Below are 26,714 nucleotides of genomic sequence, written 5' to 3' on the forward strand. Positions count from 1 at the left end.
ACTACATAATTGAAAACCATACATTCTATACTATAAGGCATACATAGGATTAAGATTGATCTTCAAACAAAATTCGGCAATGTTATATGCTTTTACTGGTTGTTCAACTTTAAACCTACATATGCGTTACGGTAGAAATAATTTATTGTTGCTATAACTAACTGTGTATATGAAAAAGACATTATTGAGGGAAATAAAACCAACATATTTCAATAATTTTTCTATAATACATCACCCTAATTAATAGTCTTCATAAAATTGCTACCAAAAATAAAAAATGAACCTACACTAACCACTTTATGAACGATGTATACAGTCTATTGCATCACTTTTAAAATTTTCTTTGTAAATATATTTATCTTAATTTTATCAATTAGAATTATCTCCTTCCTCCATTGTCCCATCAAACTAAAATTGTCAAATTGTCAAACTAAAATTATTTATACTTTGCCTCAATTAACATTCCTTAACATGCTTAGCTAGTTAGCTTCGTCTTAGTTTTTCTTAATTTTGTACCATAATCGAGCTAAATAATTGTGATCAACATTCAAACGCATAAGTTAATCAAACTTGTCATGGAAGTGGATATATAGTGGATCGTCACCCAAGTGTCGATTCAGTCACGTCTATAAAGCTAAGCTGAATTCACACATTGCATTACACTTACGAAATTATATATCCACAAACAATTAGAAACATACATAAATCTGAGAAGTAACCCTAACACTTTTCCAAGAGATCATGGGACTTTGATAAAAAACAACTACAACTGAAAATAAATATGTAAAGTAGCATCAACAATACTATTATATGTAAATGAATATATATGACGGCCATAGTAGCATAAATTTTTTTTTCTTAATGCATATGCATCCAGAGTTAGGAAAAGGAATCAATTAATTATTTTCTTAATTAAAATATCACTAAGTCGACAATTATGATATATTAATAATACCTTTTTAATATATATATATATATATATATATATATATATATGTATATATATATATATATATATATATATATATATATATATATTGTTGAAATATAAACAATAAAAAGTAAAATTTTATAGAGATGACATACAAGCATTCATGAAATGTTGTTTCCCATATGCTAGCTAGTAGATGGAAGATACCTTAGCGCATTACATGCCAAAAGGAAAGTAAAGAAATACATAGCATGATTGTATTTTATTCTGCTGACACAAAAACATGATGGGTGCAATTGATGATGAGCACAAATATTAGCTAGATGTGATTGTTGTAGGCTTCCCAAGGTTTTCCCAATGACTGAAATTCTGCAAATTGATGCTGCAAACAATTTCATGGATGAATGATCAGCAACATTACCAATGAACTTCGTATGTAGAAAATGCATGGTTGTCAGTGAAACAGATCAACATGCTAATGGTTAGAGTTAGACCAAGCATGCATAAAATAACTCAAGGATCTTTCCAAACGCCAACATATACAGAAAAATCTTAACTATGTGCTAATTTATGTGTCGATAATCAAGGTAGTATTCTAGAGGCACATGTTAACCTTGTCCGAAACTTAAGTATGTGCTAATTTTTTGTGCAAGTGAAGTTAAATATGAAAAATTGATTTGAACTTACTTCGTGAAGGATTCCAGAGTTGCTGAGAGAATTGAAGATCATAGTAGTTGGACTCCACTTGTTCATGATCACCAAAGAATTATCTTCATGATGAGCCATGTCCTCTACGGTTCCCAAATGCTCCTTTGCGTGAGAACTTGGTTCTTCAGGCTCAGGAAGGTGCAAATTCAAGGTGGGATGGTTCACGCTTTGGCTCTGAGTACCCGCAGAGTCTTCAACCGTTTCAAAGGGGTTCCAATTAGAACTGAAACGGTTCAGGTTTGATGCTTCAGCCAACACTCTCCGAGTTCTCATCTTCTCTCTTGTTCTTTCTCTCGCTCTTGCTCTTGCCTTTTCCCTCGATTCCTTACCAATAAGATTGAATGCACTCTTTCTACAAACCTTGCTTGTTCTTCTCTTGGCCCCTTCTTGCTCCTCGTTAAGTTCTCCTTCTCCACTCACTACAACCTCGTCCAAGCTAGACACCCCTTCGCATTCCGAAGTTGATGATGCACTCTTGGCACCACCAACACTGCTTTTCTCTCTCGCAAGTTGTTTGATCTCAACCTTTGCTTGGTTTAGTAGCCACTCCACGGTTTTGCTGGCCTTGTCAAAGCCTAGCATGTCTTGCAAGCCGAAAAACCTCTTTGCAACTTCGAGGGACAACCTCATTCGTCGATCCCTCAGTCCTCGTGCAGTGTTGATCTTGCTGTGCCGGTCTCTCTTGCAAGATCTCTTCCTTGGAGTGTGCTCCATCGCGGTGGCGCCGCCGTGTCCGGCGCAAGGAACCGGTTCGAGTTCGGCCACAACGTCAAGGTTTTTGATGAGTCCAGGATCAGCTGGAGACTGGTGGAGTAAGAGCAAGTCATGGTGGTGTTCGAGGAAGATATTTTCGTCAAAGGGAGATTGGAAAAAGGACAAAGGAGGAGGAGGGAGGGCGTAATTGTAATTGGAATTGGTGGTTTCTTCTTTTGAAGAATTAGTTGGGTTGCTTTCAAAGGAAAAAGGCCTAAAGCAAAATGGTTGGTTAGGGTAGGAGATTAGGTCATTGCCGTTGAGGGAGGTATTTGAGGGATACATATCTGGAATTAATATTAAGCTTGGGACTGCACCAAACTAACCCTACCCTTCAAGGTGGAACTGGTAATTGGTTGGGACTTTCAATGCCTGAGAACGACATGTTCACTATAGCTCTCTCTTCCTATTGAAAAAGAAAGAGCAGCTATTAATTCTATCGTTTTCCATCCTTTCATTTTTGTTTTGCCTGTTCCCTGCAAGTAAACGAAAACATAACATAATTTGATGAGAAAGACAACCAAGTGCTACTAATTAATACTAGTACTATGTCTTTTACTTTCACCTAGGGTGAGTGAGTGAGTGAGAGGGACACGGCTACGTTTATGATGCACCACCGTATGTGTATGCTTACGAGAGAGTGGTGCCACAGTACAACTGGCTTGCGAGAGCAAAGTTGTGGTACTGTGTGAGAATGACAGCACATAGACAACAATACCTTATAAGCATGAGGATTGAATTATGAGAGAGGGAGAGTAGTAGTTAGTGAGTACTAAAGATAATGTGAGAGACAAAGGATCCAACAAGAGCAATTTATTGTAGACAAGGGGCATCCTTTTTCTTAATCGTTTCTTTTGAGCAAAAAGTTTGTGATCTCTTTAGGACGATAAAATTGCGAGAACAAGTGAGTGGATAGGAAAAAAGTTTTAGTTTGTGCCACTTCACGTGGTGCGCACAGCACACACACACGCGAGTTGACAGAAAACTAAAACCAACTTCCTCACCCCTCACTCACTTCATCACACTATACACACCTTTAATTTCCTACTCTATACCAAGCTTCAATTCTCACAATATTGACTAACTTAACAAAGAATTTTCACAAATTTATAAAAATATCTTGTAATCTTTCCATAGTCTAAAAAAAATGTCGAAACAATCGTGTTTCATGATCAATTTTGTGGAAAAAATCGTGTAGGATAAACTAACTCGTACTGGATAACTGTTTGTTGAAAGGTTACTATTTGCGTTCAACCTTGTCCCACAGAGCATGGTGCGTAGGAGTGGGATGTCACATGCCGTGACTTTTTATGGGAAGATTCACATAACTCAAATAATTTCATTTCTTCTTTTTATTCCCTTTGTCTTTGTTAACTATAATTTTGATTCACTGGATTAAACCTCCACGTGTCGGTGTGAATCTAACCCTAAAAGTAGATAATGGGGGAAACAAAGTACAATTATTTCCATCCAACGGGCTTGCAATGGTAGCCAATGCTCCCTTTGACTGGGGTTCCTCAAGATGTCACTTTCTCCAAAAAGAGATGCACCATCACTCTCACAAACTCTCTCTCTCACATTGCGTTGTGTTTGTGGTAGATATCAATGTATGTATCTATCTATCGATATCAGACTATTAGACAATGTTGTTGTTGGTTTTCCTTCCCATGCGTGCTGCGTGCTTATCGGTTTTGCTTACTTTGGTATACATATATATATATATATATATATATATATATATATATATATATATATATATATATATATATATATAGCAAAGTAGGTTCTTTCACTCTCTTTCTCTGTCTACCTCTCTACGAAGAAAGATAGAAATGGTTGTGCACTTGTGCCTGTACTTGCCACTGGCATGTATATATGTAGAGTATGACACCTTCCAAGCCCTAATAACCAATTGCAACTTGCCATAGATCCATAAACACCCCATGATCTCTCCCAACTTGTTGTCAAAATGGCAATAGTCCATCCACACTTGAAAGCACTCTATATAGTACACCAAAATTTTCTGTTTTTTCTCCCTTTCTCTTTCTGTCTTTCCAGTTATACATGCCGTTCTCCCCACCACTTGTCTCTCTCTCTCTCTCTATAGCTATAGCAGTCTCGATCAAGACCACTTTAGATGGCATAATTACAAGGACCACACGATACATCGCAAAGCAAAGGGTTTGGTCTGGGGTTGTTTTCAAGCAGGAGATAACTATGACAAAAAAGCACTGGTGAACTTGTGTAGAGTACATACATATGTTGGAGTGCTTGATTGCGAGAGCACAATTATCCTTTATATAGTCGTGGTTAAATATTCTCAAAATGCTTTAATTTCATTTCCATGTGTTCTGGATGGTTTTTTTTTTTTTTTTCTGTCTGTACTATATTAGGAAAAAGGAACAAGAAAACGTTTGTGGTTGAAATTGTAAACTTTATTTTCAACTCATTTGTTTCAAAACTTTCCTTGTTTCTTTCCCTTTTTCTTCCTTATTGTAGAGAGGCATTAATTTGTGGGTTTTAGTCTTAGTTGATGAACCATTTATTTATTTATTTATTTATTTATTATTATTATTATTGTTGTGTGTGGGAGCAACCCAACTCACTTGTCCTGTACAACTAGATATATATAGACAGAAACACAGATAATTAAATAAATAGATAGTTTATTATATTTATATGTATGTATGCATGTATATTGTATTTTTTTAGAGAAAAAAAAAAACTGACTTTGTGCAGAAACAAATTAGGACGTTGATAGTGAGATCTTAGCTTTGTTACTTCAAATATAATGTTTCCTTTGACGCAGAAATTAGTTCTAGCTGTACTAAGTTTTGGGGAATTCATATGGAATTCTGATGGATGATAGGCCTATAATTAATGCATTTTATCCTCATGTTGAAAATATCTGAAGTTCATGAATTCCAACCACGCATGTATGATATAATATATACATGTGGGCCAGAACAAAGGACACATGCTAGTCATTAGGGCATTAAATTAAGTAACACAAGCTATTCTGTTAACTTTTACATACACAGAGGAGGGAGGTTGCTATATTTTTCATGTTGGAGTATTCCATTGGCTTTTCCCCTCAACATCAGAACTTGACTAGGTTGTTTGTGTTCTGTGGAGTAACTAGATACCAAGATAAAATTGTTTGGTTCTTCTTTTGGATTTTTTTGGTTGAAGCTGTATTCATTATTGAAGTATAGCTTTTGACAGAAAGCAGAAAACATAAATACCCATCTTCGTCCATTATGAGAGGAACTTGTCTGCTACCTAGAGTTTAACTGTAATTAATTGATTTGCAAGAGCAAGTTCTTCATTGTTTTTATTATATTATCTTTTCTCTGCTATGATTTGATTAGATGGCCCTAAAGTTTCTTTCACACCTTAGGCAACTTTCCCAAATCAATGTTAATTGGTAGGCCCAATGATTTGCTGATTAAAATCTATACGCAGTCGTTAGGGTTACCTCCGATGGTAGAATTAAAGAGAAGCGACAAAAATTGTACTGTGGTACTTTGTCGAAAGCTTGTGTTGATTGGTTGTCTATAATTAATTACCAGTACATATCTTTGTATTTTTACGAATGCTTTTAAATGTAAATAAAAGGTATATAACAATATAAGAAATTTAGGTTGAGAACAGCAAATTTTAACTATTTATAAGATAATAGTTTCAAAATACATTTTACTATTATTCTTGTCTTTGAGGTATGCCTTTTCAAAGGTGAAATTAACATTTAAATTTGAGTAGTAATTAGGCAATGTCTTTTTAAATTAATGGTTATGTGGCATTTTGAACCCAACATTTGGGATAATAATGTCATGTTCCCCTACCTTTAACTACTTTGAAATTAACATTTAAAATTGAGTAGTAATTAGGCAATGTCTTTTCTAAATTAATGGTTATGTGGCATTTTGAACCCAACATTTGGGATAATGTCATGTTCCCCAACCTTTGACTACTTTTGGGTAGAATATAGGTAATTGATTTGAAGAAAAAGAATTATAATATAAAAAGAGAATGATAATATAGTGAAACTTAAATATGTTTTTATTTCTTAATTTTAGGGTAAAAAATTTTTTTTGACTCTTGTTTTAAAATTGATTATTTTAGTTTTGTATAATTTCAAAACAAAATTGATTATATATAAATAGATAATTGATAGTGATAAATTGATATAATTATAAAATATTAATTAAATTTAATGTGATATTTTTACTGATAAAGATATTAATAAATAATTTTTGTATAACGGTATTTGATATTCATTGACAATATTTGAGTAAATGAACTAAAAGATTGTTTTTGAAATAACATGAACTTAAAAATTGTTTTTAAATTTATGTAAATAAAAATAAATATATTCAAAAATTTGAGTAATTAAAAACATATTTAAATTTAAAAGTTCTTAAAGGTTAAATTTGAGAATTTAAAATATTAAAGTAAAAAGGAATTAGGAAAAAAAATGTGGTAGATGGTAATACAATGATTGTAACTTTATAGGTTAACTTACGTCCCTGAAGGATTTGTAGTTGTATTAATGGTAACATTGTACTCAATAATTTATAGCAAAAGCTGTATTAATTGAAACAGGGTATGAGGATACCTAAGCCACAATTTTTCAGAAACTATATTTATGCAAAACTGAGCAGTAGCTAGCATCAAAGTTCGATACATTCTAATGGACGTAACACCAATTTGAAAATTGCAATCAAACTCTAATACCATGAGGGAATTAGAGAACCAAGATCAAGATCAAGATCTAGTTGCAATCGTGTCCTAAGTTCTGCATATAATCCTCAGCTAGCTAGTTGAAATTAGACAGTGCGTTGAGTCCATATATAGACCAAAAAGTAGTGAACCAAGGTAAGTAAAGGTGTTTAACCTGCCTATCATTCACTAGGCCTCTATGCTGCAGAAAATTATGTTATATAATTTCATGGAAAGCTGTTTAAAAGTCAAGCCTAGCTAGAATAAAAGTTAGACCACAACCTTACTGGAAAAGTGGGATATATTGACACAATGCAAACCACTTGCTGTTGAAAAGAAGTGACATAATTACTTCTTAGAGTACACATCTTTTCTAACACATCCAGCTATTATTAGTTGAAATATATTAGAAATTATAATATCATAAGTAAGGTTCATTAAATAAGAGAAAGTTCGATACTTACAAAATTTTGTAATTTTTAATAGGTTTTAGTCTGCAATTAATCATTTCAGAACAGTCCATTAGAAACCGTGCAGTTAGCATTTTTTTTCTTCTTACAAGTAAATTGAGTTTTATTGGTAGCATGTCTTATGAAGGAAACATGTCACATAAAAACTAGCAATTTCAATACTTCCGCAGATTCGGAAAACTTGGAATCAGTTGTTGGCCATGGACTTTGTGTCTCGCTAGGAAGATTATGCATCTAACGGGGCTCTAATATACAGCATACTCCATCAATCCCACTAGTTTTAACTTTCCTACTGCGTGTTAGTTCAAAATTTATATTGTACAATCATGTTTAATGGACTAAATCTCTGTTCGTTTGTATTAAAGAGTTTAATTCAGTTCATTGGGTAAAGTGCGTAAGTCATCGTAAATCTCTTTGACACTGAGTTTGATTTTTACGGATAACTAAAAAATTCTGTGGTCATATGTAAACATTTGCTACCAACAAAACTAATGTATTTATTTCTCTAGTCACAATAATTTATATACAAGTTTATCAATCGGCGGCAAGTAAGTATTATGGATATAGCATTGAGGGCATGTATAACCAGTGTTGTAAATTCGGACTGATTCGTATCATGAAGACATGAACTATCTAATGTCCCGATTAAGATTTATGGCCGTTAACTTCATGCTGTTGAACGGTATAAATAGTCAAAATCAAAGTGGTCTTCTAAAAATGTTTGAAAATGTGAAACCAATTAAAGGTTTAAGTGGTCTTTTTATAGGATCACTCTTCATATAATCATACCATCGTTAATATTGACCCATGACCAATGTATTTGAACCGGGTGGATGCCAACACTGTATTATAACAAGATAAAGTATCCTTAATGTCAAGTAAGCTTTTTAAGCAATGATTTTGTTTGCACTATCTACAATATCTTGGAGTTCCATTTTGGCAGGAGTTTGAAGCACATTTGGTAGTACATACACGCGCAGAGATATATACGTTCACAAATTATCATTTATAAGTGTCACTTAATTTTAAATAGTACAATAAATTGTATTGATCCTTGTAATTAATACATATTTCCACAAATTAATGATTAGTTCTTACAATTGTCACTCAATTGCAAAAGATACGCTAATCTCTTTAATGTCTAAACGAGTGCAAATATAAGTAATAATAATAATAATAATAATAATAATAATTATTATTATTATTATTATTATTATTATTATTATTATTATTATTCCTACTAGTTAAAATTATTGGAAACATTTCTGCTCATGAATCAAATATTTTCTTAGAAGAAAAAGACAAGATTCATCATCTATAATTTATACAATAATGTATGTCCATATTAATTAACTATGTGTATCACTCTCATTAATTAAATTAACGGGACAAAATTAAAAATAAGTGTATGTAAAGAAAATTATTGGAGTTACTATAATTATGATAAAAATATTATAAATGTATTTAAAGAAAGATTTTTCAAATTTAGAAAGTTAATACTTTCTTCTTCTTCTTTTTTTAGAATAACTATAGTTTAAGATTTTTATAAATGTATTAAGGATAATAATAAATATAATTATTTTATACAATTATATACTAAAATAACTCTCTTTTAATAAATGCATTATTGCTAAAATGTTTCGATCTGAAAAATGTACTCAAGTTTTTTCTAGTCACTTAATCCAAGTTAAAGTATTTAAAAGTGTAATTTGTTTTTCTTGCCCTAGGGTTAGGGTTTTTATAGTAAATTGTTTACGCTTTTATGATTCTAAAAATTTCAAAATTTGATAAGATGGTTTATGTATCATATCTTTGGATATTATTTTGGATATTAAAGAAAATATTTGGTCTAGATTTTTCAAGGTCAGACAAATTTTGACTTCCCTTAAGCGTGATTGCTAAGTCACATACTAAGTGTTAAAGGTTGGTTTTCATCCAATTTGTGTGATAGATTGGGTAAATATGTTATTCATATTTGCCTCTATCATCTCAATGAGGCCCATGTTGGTGTAAACATGTTGATAAAATATTGGGATGTTACACATGTTTACCAGTCTTGAACTTGAAAGGTGTAGGGATTAAGTCAAAGCATCTCCCAACAGGTTAGCTATTGGCCCACATCAGTGTAACCATATGGTACACTTGTCTATCAGCCCTAAATCTAGAAAGATGTAAGGTTAGTTTTTAAACAATCTTTGAACAAATGATATCAACAATACCACATCAAAAGATATCTTAGTGAAAAAAGTGTGAATATTGATGATATCAGATCGTACACAAATATAATATATGATGCATCCTTTTGCATTCTTTTACTGAAAGGACGTGTGTTATATCTCTTGCCACTTTGCAGGGTTGTGTTAGAACTTTATTGACACGAGTCATAATATGAGTAGCGAGGGTCTTTATTGTGCAGGGGAAGGTCACATTATTTGATGTGTGTCCTTTCAATTGGTTTGTAATCTTTCACACACTTCTCCCTCTATAAATAGGGATTTTATGCTACTATTCTAAAGTTCTACTTCTTTTTTAAACCCTTGTTGCTTCTCCTTCTCCATTAAGTCATTGCAACTAAAATTTATTCTCTAGTGCATTTATTATTACAAGACACGTTATTTACATCGGTTCCTTGACACCATCTACATCAGTTCTAAAATCGATGTAGAATACAATAATTTAGAAAATGTATCTAATTTTACATTGATTTTAAAATTGATGTAGATTAATCATAATTTACAACGATTTAAAGAAAAGTCGATATAAACTTATACTTAAATCTACATTGGTTTATACGATATTCTTTGATGGAACTTTGTTAGTGAGACTTTAGAGGTTTTTAGGCACAATTGCTCTCTTCATTGCTTACCACCTTTCTCCTTCCTCAACTATTTGTTAGTATAGTTAAGTTATTTATCCATGGCGTCTTTAAGTTATATGGGAAAATATATAACTAGGTCAAAGACGATGTTTTAAAGTGTGCATCTATCATCGATTCATGGCTTATAATGGAGAGCATAGATAGCTAGGAACCATGTTATTTCTCGAGATGGAAATGAAGGGAAATTGGTTTGTGAGTCTTGTGTTAACAAATAACCAGTGTGCATAGGACCTAGTTCGGAGAAGGAGACATTCACTTTTTGCTATGAAACTTCCAAATTGAGAATTAGGTAGCCATTAATTGAGTGTGAAAAAGGTTTGCTTAAGGCCTTGAATGTCACACCGGCTCAATTACATCCCAGGACATTCATTCGCTGATTTGAGATTTTGTGCAGTGGTCATGGAATTTGGTCGAATGTAGGGAAGTTTTATTTATTATTATTATTATTTTTTTACTTTTTTGAATATTAAGCTAACAAGAAAAGTAGTTGGATTTCTGTGAGTGTCGTATCTGGCCAAGGCATTTTGTCATTGTTCCAATCTTCATTTATAAGGATTTTAAAAAAGTTTTTTTTTTTTCGATTACGTTGCATGACAGATGAATGAAAACTTGCTTGAAGGTTTTCCACTATGTTAGACATGGAATCCAATATCATATGGGTGTTTAAAATCCGAAGAACTCTTGAATTCCAACCAAGAAGATGTCAAAAAAACTTGAAGAACTTAATACTATTTTTAGTACCGCAAATTAAAATTGTTTGACTTAGAAAATAGACCCCAAGAACTAAAAATATATACATATAAGTGATGGATAGTTGTGATATAAGTGATGGTTTGTACTCATTGACTTGTGTTTTGTTGTAGAAAAAATGACAAGCATATCAAATCGGAAATTGATGAAGTTATGGAAGCAGCAAAGACTTCCAAAGTTGAAAGAGAGAGTTATTTTAGTACTCATATTGTGATGATCGAATAATTTATGAAAGGGTATCTTTTGAAAAAGAAAAATGTGAGAATGCTAAAACTGAGAAAAGTGAGAATACACTATTCATTTCGAAACAGTTTTTTAAATGTTAAAACTACATCGGAGAGAGTATATTTTAGTGGCAGCCAATATTGACTTTTCATCTACCCTTTCCTTGTGACTATGATTGTTGGAGTATAAGTTCTTGGTCATTTTCCTCCTTATGTCCCCCAAATGTAGTAGCAGCAGCTGCAGCTTTTAGAGCAGCCAATACTCTGGAAGGCACTTATATTTTTGCCTAATGTAATGCCACACACATCTCCATCCAGATCTATCAACTGAGGCTGTGTTTGTACCTTTTAGATCACGCTCAACGTCAAACCACTGTGAAACAAAGATTAGATTATTGCACTGCCTTGAAAAGTGAGAATGGATAGCAACAAACACACTATTTAATTTGCTTGTCTTAATCGTTTTCTCGTACCCTTGAAGATGCAACCCTCTCATTGTTGTAAAACATCGAAGTATATTAGGCTAAGTGTAATTCTAGTAAATAACATTTTACAATATATTTAAAGTTTTTAGGTGACTTCATCAGTTGGGAAGGTTTAAATAAAAGTACTGAATCGTACGTTACCTAAAAGAAAATTAATTGAAATTCCTAATAAGCTGATATTTTCTTTCGGAATCTTTCCTTCAAAGAAGTAAACTGCTCATAAGGCTAATCTTATAATTAGGATTTTTTTATATTTATAATAAGCGATCATAAGTGTACAAAAAGTAAAGAAAAAATATATGCAAAAATTACTAATGACACTTTGGATTTAGTTAAAAGAGCTAATTAATTTTATAAAAATTGACGAATCACAGTTCAAATTATTATTAAAATAAATGCTTACCCTTAATAAATATGTAATCGTATCTCAATCAAAAATGCTGTACATCATCCATTTAAGCTTCTGATATAAATTAATTAAAGTAGGACGTATGGAATATTCTGTGATGCTTATAGAAGGAATGATTAGATTAATTTGAACTGTCACAGTAGAGTCAATTACAATAATGGAGATCTTTTTTTACTGTCTTTCTGTATATTAAGAACCTTGTGAAGTTAAATTCTCTATGGAAAGATAGTGAAGGAATACGGTACATTGTAATCATGGGTGCTTTTAAAAGAGTTATGTCTTTTCATGTCCTATACGAAAGGTATTGTGTCTTGCCCTTATTCTTTCACTACAACAAAATTTATTATTAACAACAATTATTTAATAATAATAATTTAATTATTATTATTTAATTATATAATAAAAATATTAATAGCTAATATATAATAGTTACTAAAAATGTATTTATATTATACTAAAATTTATTATTAGCGACAATTATTTATTGAAAAAAACTAGTCTCACATCGATTAAAAATAAGATAATTAAATAATATATAAGTGAGTAATAACTATCATTTTATAAGTTAATTTTATAGGGTTGAATTAAACTCTTAATTCACTATAATAAATTAGTATCAAATCACCCATTATTACCCATTTTAATAGTGCTATAAAATAATTAGAGATCAACTTTCACTTTATAAATCTCACATCTCTTAAGAGATAAGACAATTAAAAAAATTAATTAAAAAATATATAAATAGAAAATAACTCTCATCTTACAAATCTCACATCGACTAGAGATAAAATATATATATATATATATATATATATATATATAAGTTATGAATTTAGAAAAAAAAATTATAGGAATAAAATATTTAAAGTTTTACTAGCAAAAGATAAAAGTCACTAGAAAAAATAACTTTTAATAGTCTTTAAAATGGTTACTAGAATTGTCAGTAATAGTATTAGTGACACTGGATACACCAGCCATTATTTAAATGCTAGTTAAAAAAATAATGGTCATTTATATGGCCGTTAAATAATAAATTAATTGCCACAAAAACTTAATTTTAGTATAGTTTTGCTTGGTCTGATTCGCATACAAATTACAGCAAGAGTTAAAATTGATTCCAGATAGATAGATAGAAAATGAAATAATTCATGATTCGAATCAACATCAATTCATGGATTTTACAGATATTCAGACTTTAGATATATAGAGCTAGCACCGATGTTCGTATAGTTTGATTGTTAATTGCAATCCAACTTGGAATATTTTCCTTTTCCTTTTTGACACAGATAAAACGAGGTTGATTAATTAATGTCAAACTGGGAATATTGGCACTTCTTCAAATGCTCCCAGATAGGATTAATACTTTTATAATGTCAGTAATTAATAAATTTTAACTATATGTGTATTAAATTAGCCTAGTTAATCTATATTTAAAATATTTTATAATTAAAGTTTTAATGAGGTTTTAAAAAATCTTTAAAATTAATCAAAATTTAATACTACATGGTACACCACAAATATGTAGGGAGTAGGAGAGATTAAGCTTAATATATTGTTAGTGTAATTAAAAATATTTTTAAAATGATTAATATAAAAATCAATGAATTTTAATTAATTATTAAAAATGTAAGATCAGATGACATAGATTTAGAGTGAGAATTCAAAATTTTCTATCAAAGTCAAAGGGACTTAATTTCTCTCTCTATTTTTCTCACCATTCTTATCCCATTAATAAAACTTGAACCAAGTTCAATGCGGTTATTCAAAGCTATAATAATCAATGACTTTTAGGCATATATGACAAAAACCAACCACATGTATTTAGAATTTAGAAACTATAAAAGGTCACATTAACAGAATACCATATATATTGCGCGTATTATATCATGATAAAGATGATGCTACATGCATTAACTTTCTAACTACTGCTTGAGTGTTTATGCTTGTGAATGATGACTGTCATTCAGTGGAAATTTTCGAGCAAAGAATTGGGTTTCTTTATGAATAGAATAGGAAGAGGGGGAAAAGACTAAAAGGAGGGGGGCCATGCCAAAAGCATCATGCTTTTTTTTTTCTCCATACAACATGTAATTTTCAATAAAGTCAATTTGTTTGAGTCAAATAAAATCACTATAAATAGTAAATTATTTTTCTGAATATTAATTTAATGTGATTGCATGTTTAAGATTTAAATTCAAGATCACTAATTAAATTAAAATAAATTTTTGTCAATTAATTCATGTGTTTGATGATATCGATACACACCAAGTTCCTGTTAGAAGTGTTTAGTTATTGTGTCACAAATTAAATAGAAGCCATATAAATACTCATATAAGAAAGTGGTTTAGGTCTAGGGCCTTATATAATTCTTGGTAACTCATATCATAAATCATAAATATGGGGAACAAGAGTAAAAGGTTATACACAGAAATTGTATATAGGGTTCATCAATCATGTTGTGTGGCTTGCATGGACAAACATTATTGGGGCGAGATAGTTACATTCAGGTATACATAAAAGGTATACATGATTTAGTTACAACATCGATCCAAATAATTAAACAAAGTTCAACGAGGTACATAAAGTTGTTAAATCTGAATTACTGGATCTCACTGGTCGCACTGGTGTAGGGCTTTCTTTTTTAATTAGGGAGGTGGGACTATGTTAAGAGTTTTCTTTAAGAGTTAATCATCCGTACATTACCAGTATAAAATTTTTTACACTGACAATCAATTATATCTTTTAAAGTTACTTATTTTATTATTATTTTATTAAATAAACAACTGACATGGTATTATTAAAAGATATGATTGATTGTCAATGTAAAAAAACTTTATACTGGTAGTGTATATGTTATTAACTCTTTCTTTAATTTCTTCTTTTTAAGTCTTTGATAATTAAGTTTTATGTTCAAGAAATAATGACTTGAAATAACTTTTTAAATTTAAACACACACCTTAATAATAAAATGAAAATAGTACTATAAAATTTTGGCCATTCTTTAGTATTAAACAAGATATGGATAAGATAGATTTTTTTTTTACGTAATTTAATTTTCCTTAATTACAAAATGTGTTTGTTTTATTTAGATGTTTCGAAACTTGGCCTTGATCAATCGATTTATATATCTCGGTTCAAATTCTTAATGACGAGGACATGAGGTTAACAGTTTTTTTTTATTATTATTCGTTGGAGACAATCCTAGAATTTCACTATTTGATCCTATATAAAAAATACTAATCAGTAGGAAACTTACAATAAAATCTTCTAAAAATTTAAATAGATCAGCAACATTTAAAATATTTGATTGCTTATAAAAATTATTGAGAATATTTATACATAATTTCTAAAAATTAAAGATTCTTATGATTGATTAAAATAATATATTCCTGAATTTATAAATATTTTTTTATGAAAATATTTTTTATTAAAATAAATTTATTATATTTATTTATTTATTTAAATCTTATTATAAATATGATATTAAACTATTTTAAAAATTTGAAAACTTATTAAAATTATTTAAATATAGAATTTGACAAAATAAAAAAGAAAAGAAAAATGTTATATTATAATTAAGAAAAATGAAAATATATTATTTTGTTTCATTCAAATAAAAAATAAATAAAAAGTGTGAATAAATACCATTAAAATGTAGAAACAAAATAAACTTAAATAATATTATTAAAATTGACAAGATAAAAAAATAATGAGATATAAGAAAGAAAGAAAGAGAAAAATATAGATATGGGAAGGAGAGAGAGAAGGGAAGGGGAGAGGGAGAGAGGAAGAGAGAAAAAATAAATAGAAAAGAGAGGGGGGAGAGGGAGAGAGAGAGACAGATACAAAGGAAGAGGGAGAGAGAAAATGAAAAATATTTTTTTTATTTTAAAAATGAATACTGTAATCTTTTAATATATATAAAACTTTCTCCCTAATTTAGAAAAGTTAGATTCCTACCCCTTCTACAAGAATCTTTTCATGGGAAATTAGGATAAAAATAGTTTTTCGGAAACTATATTTTTGAAAAGAAAAAAATAGTTATCAAATATGAAAAACTAAAATTACCATTTCAAGATTTCTAGAAAGTTAAAAACATTCCACATACTAAATGTTCACTATATATATATTTTTTTATTAAAATAATTTTGTTCGACTCAGATTATTTAAATAATAAAAATATTAATACAAATTATAGTGTGAAAGACTATAAAAGGCTTTTGGAAAACCTTTCAAAAATTTAGATGGTCTAATTCTAAGTGCTTTAGTTATGGGTTAATGTCATATTTTCAAGAAGCATTCAATAAAAATTCCAACTAGCAACATCTTGATCCCTTCAATTATTGAAGGTTTAAGATTATACTGTACTTTCGTGAATATGTATATATATATACATATCCCATAAAAATTAATCTAACTAATTGATTTGAGATCCTTATTTCTTGTAGTCATGGCTTGACTCAATTTACTACTGACTTTGCACTTTTACTAGCCTATTTGAGGAGACGTGTATGGTTTATTCAAGACTTTCATGGTAAAACTCTATGAACTTGCTTCTAAAGTCTCAAAAATTTAGATCAAGTTTTTTATATAGGGCATCATATACACAACTTTCAATATTAAGGAACCCAAGTAATGTAATGACTAACCTCTAAACTTTTTTATAACTATTTTCTAAAAACAATTGACTATATGTTGTTCTGTTGTGTTTCATATTATCTTTGCATAATAGCAGTTTATTTAGAATTAATTTCATAATTTTAGCATTTAGGTATCATAGTAAGTTTTCATTGTTTTTTTCCTTGTGAATTTGTTAAGTTTTTAGAGTCTTTTATTTTAAAATTAAGTATTTTAGGGTTAAAAGTACTCAAAGTGTTCATAAATAATATATTAAAAGACATTGAAAGCGAAATTTAAAACTTTGAAAATCCCATTAACGAAGCAAAAGAAAGTCTAAGAAATTTGGAAATATTTACAAACTATTAACTCATTATTTCAATTGTGATATTCTTTTGATGTTTTGATTTTGTACTATAATAGTCCACGATCGAGAAGAATTTACAATTATGAAACTCAATATTACAACCTGAATTCAAACAGGCTAATAGTTGCTATTTTACTTATGTTTTATTTGTAATATGCGCTCAAACTCTTTTTGATCTATTGTTTGAATACTATTATAAATCTAATACATATTGTTTTGGCGAGGGAAGACTTGGGAAAAAAATTGGAGATTATCTATCTCTTTTCTCTTTAATTATAGTTTGTTGTCTCCTCTTTTTTTTTTCTTCTAATTTATGGTTTTTGTTCACTTTCATTTTGTCTATGAGTGGTCCTTTCTATTTCTAGAAATGGATGTAGCCTTATGTACTACGAACTATTTTTTTACTTATGTGAATATTGTTTTTTTTTATTTTTTATTTCCTTCCTATTATTTTTATTTTTTGTGAAATGAATTGACCAACATTTTACATGATTTTGGGAATTTGAAGATGTAATGAGAGGTGAACTCATAAGAGAGAAGCTTATGTCTAAACAGTGAAACCTATGAGAGTTAATTGATTAACAAATAGCTTAAAGTGTCTAATTAAACATAGTTATCATAAGAGTAGGAGGATAATTTAATTAAATACTCTTTGATTTCTTAAAAATAATAAAAGATATCTTAAGTTAATTATCTCTAAACACACCTTTAATTTTGTATTATAATATAAATTATATTTTAAAAATATTTATTTATTTAAACAATATTTTAAATAACACTGTACTATTATAAATATAAAACAATTTATATTTTAAAAATATTTATCTATTTTAAATTTAGCATAACAAAAATATCTCATGCATTGCATTTGTAGATATAAAAAAAAATAATTGAAACACGTTATCTTTTTGTTGTGTCATGTTCTTTTTGTTTTTGACTCTTGTTCTCTTTGGATCGGGCTTGGTTCAAATGGCAGTTACCCAGACGTAAAGTCACGGGCTTTAATTTCAGCATTGGGTGTCCGAAAAGCCCGCGAGTATTTCCCGCCACCAACAGCACACAAAGAAACTCTTTCAGCTCATATATTCATCGCATTTCACAGCTACAAACACAGTTTCGCTCTTGAACCCTACTTCCATTGCAGCAATGGCCCAAAACTTCGACGACCTCAATAATAAGCTCCCTGAGCTCAAATTAGGTATCCTATATTTCACGATTTTCATTTTCCCCCTTTCTATAAAGAAAATAAGTTTGCTCTATTTACATGCCAACCATTTTTATTTATTTAGTGTTTTATTGGTGATTAGTTGTTCAAGTTTGCTAACAACTTACGCCGTTTTGTTTTTATCGCTGTTGCCAGATTCTAAGCAAGCGCAAGGGTTTCTGTCATTTTTCAAAACCCTACCTAATGTAAGTGTTTTTCCTTTCTTGTGTTGTTCCGTTATCTCTCAGGCCTGGCTCTGTTGTGAGAGTGTTATTACTTGTTTGGATTATATGAATGCACCATTTTCTCTTTGATTGCCAAAAGTATAAACCTTTCTTCTAATATGTTGAGAAATTTTCACATTAGCCTAGCATTGTTTTTTTTTTTTTTCTTACTCCATTAAAGTGTCAAAATTAAACTAGGATATACTTCTCAAAGGAACAACTAAATCTAAACTACTAAGGTAAATACTTATTCTTGATTAAATTTTCTAAATTCAGCGAAGCAGCTACATGATATTTAGTTATAACTTGTTTAGACCCTTCACAATCATTTTCTACACGAAGTTATTTAGCAAGAACATGGAATTTTATGGGGTTAATCCCCCGAGCTTATATACGTAGTAGTGAAAAATTAATATTTTTTTGTTTTCAACAGTTATTGTTTTACATTCATTTCCTCTTTTTGTTGCTTAGAATCAATGTCATTATGAAATGGCATATGGGTGTGCATGCATGCATGCAATCTATTTTTTGCCCTTTTAACTGATGCTGGTTTAACAAGTTGTAAATTGCTATTGTTCATTTTCCATTTATTATGTTTATTCACGCGTTTCTGTTACAGGATCCAAGGGCCATACGGTTTTTCGATCGCCGGGTAAGTTTACAGATGATATTTGACTTTTTCATTTTTATGTTTTTAATGACTATTCAATAGATGCCAAGTAGTACAACATCCATACAGGCATTCTTTAAGATATTTTGAGAGGCTGCTTCTGATCTCTTTAATGTCATAATCTCTTCAGTCTTCACTTATTATTATTTTTTTTTATGGATTTCCTGAAGAAGAAGAAATTTATATAAAATGACTTTATTCACCTCTGTAATATTTATCAGAAGATTTTCAAACTTTGTAATCCTGAAGTAATTTGGATAGGACTAGGTCCTATATTTTTTAAGGCACATGAAGCCATGTTAATTACTGTGTAACACATGCTATAATATATAGAAATCTTGGTTATATATTGTTTGTGGATTGTTGTAATATGATGCTTAAAGCTTATTAGCCCTGAAAATAATTTGTGGTTTACAAACCATCTTGCTGCAACTATTTTCATCTTTTGAAGAGTTCCACAATTTCTTCAATAAATTTTCAGAATGGCTTCTTGTTGAATAGTTTTTTTATTTATATTATGTCAATGGGGTTCTTTAACTTTATTTCCTCCCTTTTACCCCCTTTTATGCATTATGATGATCATCATTGGATTAAATGCCCTTTTTAAATTATTCAGGACTATTATACTGCCCATGGTGAAAATGCCACTTTCATTGCAAAGACCTACTACCACACCACTACTGCTATGCGACAACTGGGTAGTGGATCAAATGCTCTTTCCAGCGTAAGCGTCAGCAGGAACATGTTTGAAACAATTGCTCGTGATCTCCTTTTGGAGAGAACAGACCATACTCTTGAGCTCTATGAAGGTAGTGGTTCTAATTGGAGACTGGTTAAAAGTGGAACACCTGGTAATATTGGAAGTTTTGAAGATGTTCTGTTTGCCAGCAGTGAAATGCAAGATTCACCAGTTGTTGTTGCATTGTCACTTAACTTCCGTGAAAATGGGTGCACCATTGGGTTGGGATTTGTTGATCTAACTAAGAGAGTACTTGGAATGGCTGAATTCCTTGATGACAGTCACTTTACGAATGTGGAGTCAGCATTGGTTGCACTTGGCTGCAAAGAGTGCCTTCTGCCTGTAGAGTGTGGAAATAGAATGCTGTGTGATGTGCTGACTAAATGTGGTGTGATGTTAACGGAGAAAAAGAAATCTGAATTTAAAACCAGGGATCTGGTACAGGATCTCGGCAGGCTTGTTAAAGGTCCTATTGAACCAGTTCGAGATTTAGTGTCTGGATTTGAATTTGCACCGGGTGCTTTGGGGGCATTACTATCTTATGGAGAGTTACTGGCAGATGAAAGCAATTATGAAAATTATACTCTTCGTAAGTACAGTCTTGACAGCTACATGAGGTTAGATTCTGCAGCCATGAGAGCACTTAATGTCCTGGAAAGCAAAACTGATGCAAACAAGAATTTTAGTTTGTTTGGTCTCATGAATAGGACTTGTACTGCTGGAATGGGAAAACGATTATTGCACATCTGGCTAAAACAGCCATTAGTAGATGTAAAAGAAATTAATTCCAGGCTGGATGTAGTACAAGCTTTTGTAGAGGACACTGTTCTTCGACAAGATCTGAGGCAACATCTGAAAAGAATATCAGACATTGAACGATTGATGCACAGTCTTCAGAAGCGACGGGCTGCTCTGCAACATATTGTTAAACTTTATCAGGTAGAGTCTCATCTGTATTCACTGTTAATTGCATTTGTACTTGTTTTGTGATTCAAGAATTTTGTTTCTTTTTTTTTGGTATGTTTATTATTATTTTTATCATCAGCATCATCATTTAACTGCATAGATGTTACATCCACACTAACCTTATTGTTGATTATATAGAAGTGTCCTTGTTTGGCTAATGATATGGCCTCTTGTTAACTCCATTAGTGTCTTTTGATTGCAGTCAAGCATCAGACTACCTTTCATCAAAAGTGCTTTGGAAAAATATGACGGACAATTTTCCTCAATGATGAGGAGTAGGTATTTAGAACCTCTTGAGTTATGGACTGATGATGAGCACCTGAACAAATTCATTGGGCTTGTAGAAGCTTCTGTTGACCTTGATCAACTGGAGAACAGGGAATACATGATTTCTCCAAGCTATGACTCTACACTAGCTAATCTAAAGGAACAGCAAGAATCACTAGAGAGCCAAATACATAACTTGCATAAACAAACTGCTGATGATCTTGATCTGCCTATAGACAAGGCATTAAAGTTAGACAAGGGCACACAATTTGGACATGTTTTCAGAATCACAAAGAAGGAAGAGCCAAAAATAAGGAAGAAGCTCAATACCCAGTTTATTGTACTGGAAACCCGTAAAGATGGAGTGAAATTTACCAACACCAAGCTCAAAAAACTAGGGGACCAATATCAGCAAGTTCTTGAGGAGTATAAAATTTGTCAAAAAAAGTTAGTTGATAGAGTGGTGCAAACTGCGACAACTTTCTCTGAGGTGAGTATTTGTGATAGCAAATTAGCAAGTTTTAGACTAATATTTAGGAAAAAATAGTTTTGTTGTGTTTCAAAAACACACTTATTATTTCTTTATATTGTTTTTTTTTTCTGCTATTAATTGAAGAAATTTTGTTCTGCAGGTGTTTGAATCGTTAGCTGAAATAATTTCCGAGTTGGATGTATTACTGAGCTTCGCTGATTTGGCTTCTTCTTGTCCTACTCCCTACACAAGGCCTGACATCACTCCGTCGGTACTTAATTTACTGTTTTCACAATTACTGCATTGTTTTTTTCTTTCATTTGCCTCCCTTCTCTGTCTATCCCCTGATTTGGTTGGAGAGATGTTTTTGGGAATAGCATTGAACATGTCATTATGACTTTAATAGGACGAAGGAGATATTATTTTAGAAGGCTGCAGACACCCTTGCGTAGAGGCACAAGACTGGGTGAATTTTATACCGAATGATTGTAAGATTGTAAGTATTCATGACTCGTGAAATTCATGGAAAGTCATAAGCGTTTCATCATTTAAATTTAACTTATATAAGGTTTTTTTCATTTTGCTTTTTGTAACAAACCAGGTTAGAGGAAAAACTTGGTTTCAAATAATAACGGGGCCTAACATGGGTGGGAAATCAACATTCATCCGGCAGGTGCTTATCTTCTGCACCATTTTATTGGAAAAATTAATCACCATTTGATTGTCTTGTAAATTTATTTTCAGACCTCATCCTTCTACTTTTGTGCTGTTTTTAAGTATGACCATCAATTGACAATTTTGAGTGCCTGAACATTCTTTGTATATCATAAGGGTTTTTTCTATATGTAGGTGGGTGTGAATATTTTGATGGCACAAGTTGGTTCCTTTGTTCCTTGTGACAAAGCCAGCATATCTGTTCGTGATTGCATTTTTGCCCGTGTTGGTGCTGGTGACTGCCAAGTGAGTTATATACCATATTCTTTGGCCTTGTTAGTAGCACTTTCCTCCCTTTTGAATAGCTTTGTTTGAGACTTACTCAACATAAAACTACTTTTAGAATATTTTTTGATGGTATCAACCAACTAGTTGAAATGCTTGAAATCAAACTTCTTATATCACTTGAATTTTGTTTTATTAGAATAAGTAACAACATTAAAATGATTCTGTGTTGCTTAAAAATGGTCAACATTAAAGGTGGCTGTGACCTGTGAGGGTATTACCAACTGCCAAAACATCACTTTTTTGAGTGCCCATCTAGAATGGTATTCTATTCTTTTCGAGGCTAACATATAAAAACTGCAAATTTTAAGTTACTGTTTGTTGCTTATTAAATCTATATTTATAATGTTATATCCTTAATATGTATTCTGAGTTTTATTTAATTTAATGCCCCCCAGCTTCGTGGAGTTTCTACCTTCATGCAAGAAATGCTTGAAACTGCATCAATATTAAAAGGAGCTACTGACAAGTCCTTGATAATCATTGATGAGTTGGGACGTGGGACATCAACTTACGATGGATTTGGTTTGTTTTACACTTAAAGGGCTTCCTTAATGTGCTTCTTTAGTGATCTGTACAATGGCTTCTACCTAAAATTGGATCTAATCAACTTATCCTAATGAACTAATGATTTGAAACAGTCGGTTTAACTCAGGGCTGATGATTGAAAGCCCTTGAACATTTCAGTGCTTGAAAATTTAAAACATGTTTTTATGCAATATGCAGGTCTAGCTTGGGCCATTTGTGAGCATATTGTTGAAGTAATCAAAGCACCTACTTTGTTTGCCACCCACTTTCATGAACTGACTGCATTAGCCCTTGAAAATGTAAGCAATGGGCCTCAGAAGCAAATTGTTGGTGTGGCAAACTATCATGTTAGTGCACATATTGACTCATCAACTCGAAAGCTAACTATGCTATACAAGGTAAATGCATACCAAACATTCTTTTCACATAACAAGTTACCTTTTCTATTGGCTTTATGACTTGTGTTCCTTGTGAAACTAAAAACATGGTGTTTTTTTTTTTTTTTTTTTAAATTTTAAATGTGCTCTTTCTGTAAAAATGAAACCTTATTCAGTTTAATTGTTCAATTCTTTCCAATATCACTGGAAAAGATGGTGTTCAAGTGATAGAGCTCCTATTATGGTTATAAATCATCACAAATTGAAAAGAAAAAGAGCATGGCCTTAGAGACTTGAAACAAATCATCTCACAGGGTTCGTCATGTTGCACCTTTTTTTTTTGTCTGGATTGAAATGTGTTTTTTTTATCTTGAAGAACGTTTATTTAATGCTTAATGGTCCTAAGACCAGAAGACCTTAATCACTTTTGTATTATCCTGATTTGGTACGTTGACGACAGCAGACTTTTAATGATAGAGTGATTTCTAAAATTAAATGCTTGAAGATGGAAAAAAATTTGTTGTTATAATTATACTAGTGGGTTCAATTTTACCAGATTTCTCAAACCTCAATTGAAAATTAATTCACGAATTCTTGATAGATATTAGTGCTAAAAAATTTACTTTGTAACGCCCCATCACATACCAGCAAAATCTTTTGCAGTTTTTTCACCTGTACTCCCCCCCCCCCCCCTTCTCCTCCTGTAATTTTCTTTTCTTTTCCAGATTTGGCAGATCCTTTCATGAGGTTTCTTTTTATACTTTAGTTTACCAGAAGACGATATTGCTAAGTAATTGAAGGATATGAGAAGCTTTAAAGGGAATTTAAAAAAAAAATGAAATAAAGTAAATATATATTTAGCCTGAGTATTAAACTATATTTAGACTTAGATTTATAATGAAAAATATCTTAGTTTTTGCCAGTGATACATCTCTTCAAAATAATCAATTGACCATTATTCTGAAATCAGAACAATCAATCAACAAGCAGCCAGAATCACGTTTTTCTATCATCTAAGTACTTCCAGAAAACAGCATGTATTTCATTGTACAGAAATTGAATGACTCACCATTCTACCTATTTATCTTGTTACCAGCAAACACCTTGTTAATTGTTATTGTTGATTATGTATTTTATTGTCTGAAGTCTTGTCCCAAATGCAGCATTCATTCGAATAAATCTTGCAGGATCCTTGTTATTGTTGATTATTAAGAATGTGGACATGTGCTTATAACTTCTCAAGAAATGTGGACATCATGTTCAGAAACTATAGTAATGTGGTCAAATAGTATCTGCATTTGCATCTCATTCTTTTTCACATGTTTCTATTTATTAGGTTGAACCTGGAGCTTGTGATCAGAGTTTTGGTATTCATGTTGCTGAGTTTGCAAACTTCCCTGAAAGTGTTGTTACCCTAGCTAGAGAAAAGGCAGCAGAGTTGGAAGACTTTTCTCCTTCTGCAACATCCTTAACTGATACTACACAGGAGGTATAGCTTATAGCAATTTTTTTTAAAAAATTTTGTGGCTCATTGACATGGTATGGCAATGGACATATGATTTCTCAGAATAAACAGATGGGAAAAATAAGGATTTCTCTTGAATTTTCTTGGCATATAAGGATCCAGTGCGTTGATTTTTCCTTTAATTTTGGTGGTTGAAGTAGCTAGATCTAATTAGAAAACTTCATTAAGTAAAATAATTTGGTTTATTCTTGGTAGTTTATTCAGCATGGGGAGAAACTTCTATGTAAAACTGGTTTCATGTGAATACACCATGGAGGGAACATGTCACTTGCACATGTACTTAACTTTAACCTTTGTATTCAAGCTTCAAAGGATGTCACTGTCTCGGTGTCTGGTGTGTGTCTCTGTTTGTGGAGCTAATCTTTAAATTTCTTATTGTTTCAACATTTTATTCTTGACGTGTTAGATACACTTTTCTGACTTGTTTGAATTTGAAAAAAGAGAATGTCAGAAATAGTAGCCTCAACATTGGCTACAAAATAAATTTGTTTTTATCTCTGCAAAATTATGATAAATTTTTAATACAATTCTGATCATTTTACAGAAACTCTCTTCATTTGAATGAATCATTAAAAATTTGCAATTATAATTTGCAGGTGGGTTCTAAACGTAAGAGAGTATTTGAACCCGATGACATGTCTCAAGGGGCTGCAAGGGCTCGCCAATTTCTTGAAGCATTTGTTGCTTTGCCATTAGAAACCATGGACAAAATGCAAGCTTTGCAAGAAGTAAGGAAGTTAACTGATACTCTGGAGAAGGATGCAGAAAACTGTCAATGGCTTAAAAAATTATTGTAGTTTGAAAAAAAAAAAGAAAGTTAGTAGTACATGCATGTTGTGAATTTTGAAGAGGTTCTTTCTGTACATGATGTGTTCAATGGGTTGCGGTGTTTTGTGCATTTATATGCTACTTCTAGGGAAGGTTAAAGTTTCTGGTATAGCCCTGCCAGAAAAGAGAAATGTATATTCTAATCTAGCTTGTTTTTTGTTAGTTTTAAAATGTAAAAGACCGTGTGGGCTTGCTTAGGAGCCTATAGATAATATATTTAACAACTGCTATTGATCAATGTTACTATCAAAGCATATTCTTCTGATTTGCCAGTTAACATTAATCTCTTCAGTTTACGGTTGAAATGGACAGAACAGGTCATTGTGTGACTGGATAGCTAATGGAAAAATTAAGTCAGAAATAAGATGATTGCAGGTTGTGCAATTCCAACTTGATATAAAAATATCTTTCCCTTCGCCCCAAAAAATCTGCTACTTATTTTTAAGATATATTAATTTTACACGCCAAACAATGAAAAAAGGATATAGTGGCCGAACAAGATATTAATATAAATAATCTGCTTCATGTTGTCAAAATATTATAATAAACTTAGAAGGAAAAGTATGGCATCCAATCAAGATATTTATAAATAATACGAGGG

The 26,714-nt window shown here is 31.2% G+C and overlaps 2 protein-coding genes across 2 annotated transcripts; one reads left to right on the forward strand and one right to left on the reverse strand.

Moving 5' to 3' along the window:
* Positions 1-1,048: 1,048 nt before the first annotated feature.
* LOC109809785 (uncharacterized) lies at positions 1,049-3,466 on the reverse strand. Its single transcript, XM_029273324.2, has 3 exons — positions 2,958-3,466; positions 1,619-2,868; positions 1,049-1,313 (listed from the first exon to the last, which is right to left on the reverse strand). Exons 2-3 carry the CDS (start codon positions 2,675-2,677, stop codon positions 1,251-1,253), a joined length of 1,122 nt encoding a protein of 373 aa, XP_029129157.1. The 5' UTR covers positions 2,678-2,868; positions 2,958-3,466; the 3' UTR covers positions 1,049-1,250.
* A 14,765-nt stretch (positions 3,467-18,231) lies between these two features.
* Positions 18,232-26,378, forward strand: MSH2 (MUTS homolog 2). Its single transcript, XM_020373158.3, has 13 exons — positions 18,232-18,512; positions 18,675-18,724; positions 19,362-19,394; positions 20,029-21,090; positions 21,320-21,874; positions 22,017-22,127; positions 22,263-22,352; positions 22,458-22,529; positions 22,706-22,816; positions 23,254-23,380; positions 23,582-23,781; positions 25,097-25,249; positions 25,882-26,378. The coding sequence occupies exons 1-13, from the start codon at positions 18,461-18,463 to the stop codon at positions 26,080-26,082; spliced, it is 2,817 nt and encodes a 938-aa protein (XP_020228747.1). The 5' UTR covers positions 18,232-18,460; the 3' UTR covers positions 26,083-26,378.
* The last annotated feature ends 336 nt before the right edge of the window (positions 26,379-26,714 follow it).

Source organism: Cajanus cajan, chromosome 5 (assembly GCF_000230855.2).
Source record: "Cajanus cajan strain Asha chromosome 5, NIPB_CcT2T_4, whole genome shotgun sequence".
Classification (NCBI taxonomy): domain Eukaryota; kingdom Viridiplantae; phylum Streptophyta; class Magnoliopsida; order Fabales; family Fabaceae; genus Cajanus; species Cajanus cajan.

Excerpts from the sequence above, each read along its gene's own strand:
- LOC109809785 (XM_029273324.2), bottom strand. The coding sequence starts at position 2,677 with ATGTATCCCTCAAATACCTCCCTCAACGGCAATGACCTAATCTCCTAC. Across the intron at positions 1,314-1,618 it reads ACTCTGGAATCCTTCACGAA|CATCAATTTGCAGAATTTCA; the intron begins GTAAGTTCAAAT and ends AATTGTTTGCAG.
- MSH2 (XM_020373158.3), top strand. The coding sequence starts at position 18,461 with ATGGCCCAAAACTTCGACGACCTCAATAATAAGCTCCCTGAGCTCAAA. Across the intron at positions 18,513-18,674 it reads GCTCCCTGAGCTCAAATTAG|ATTCTAAGCAAGCGCAAGGG; the intron begins GTATCCTATATT and ends CGCTGTTGCCAG. Across the intron at positions 23,782-25,096 it reads AGCTAACTATGCTATACAAG|GTTGAACCTGGAGCTTGTGA; the intron begins GTAAATGCATAC and ends TCTATTTATTAG.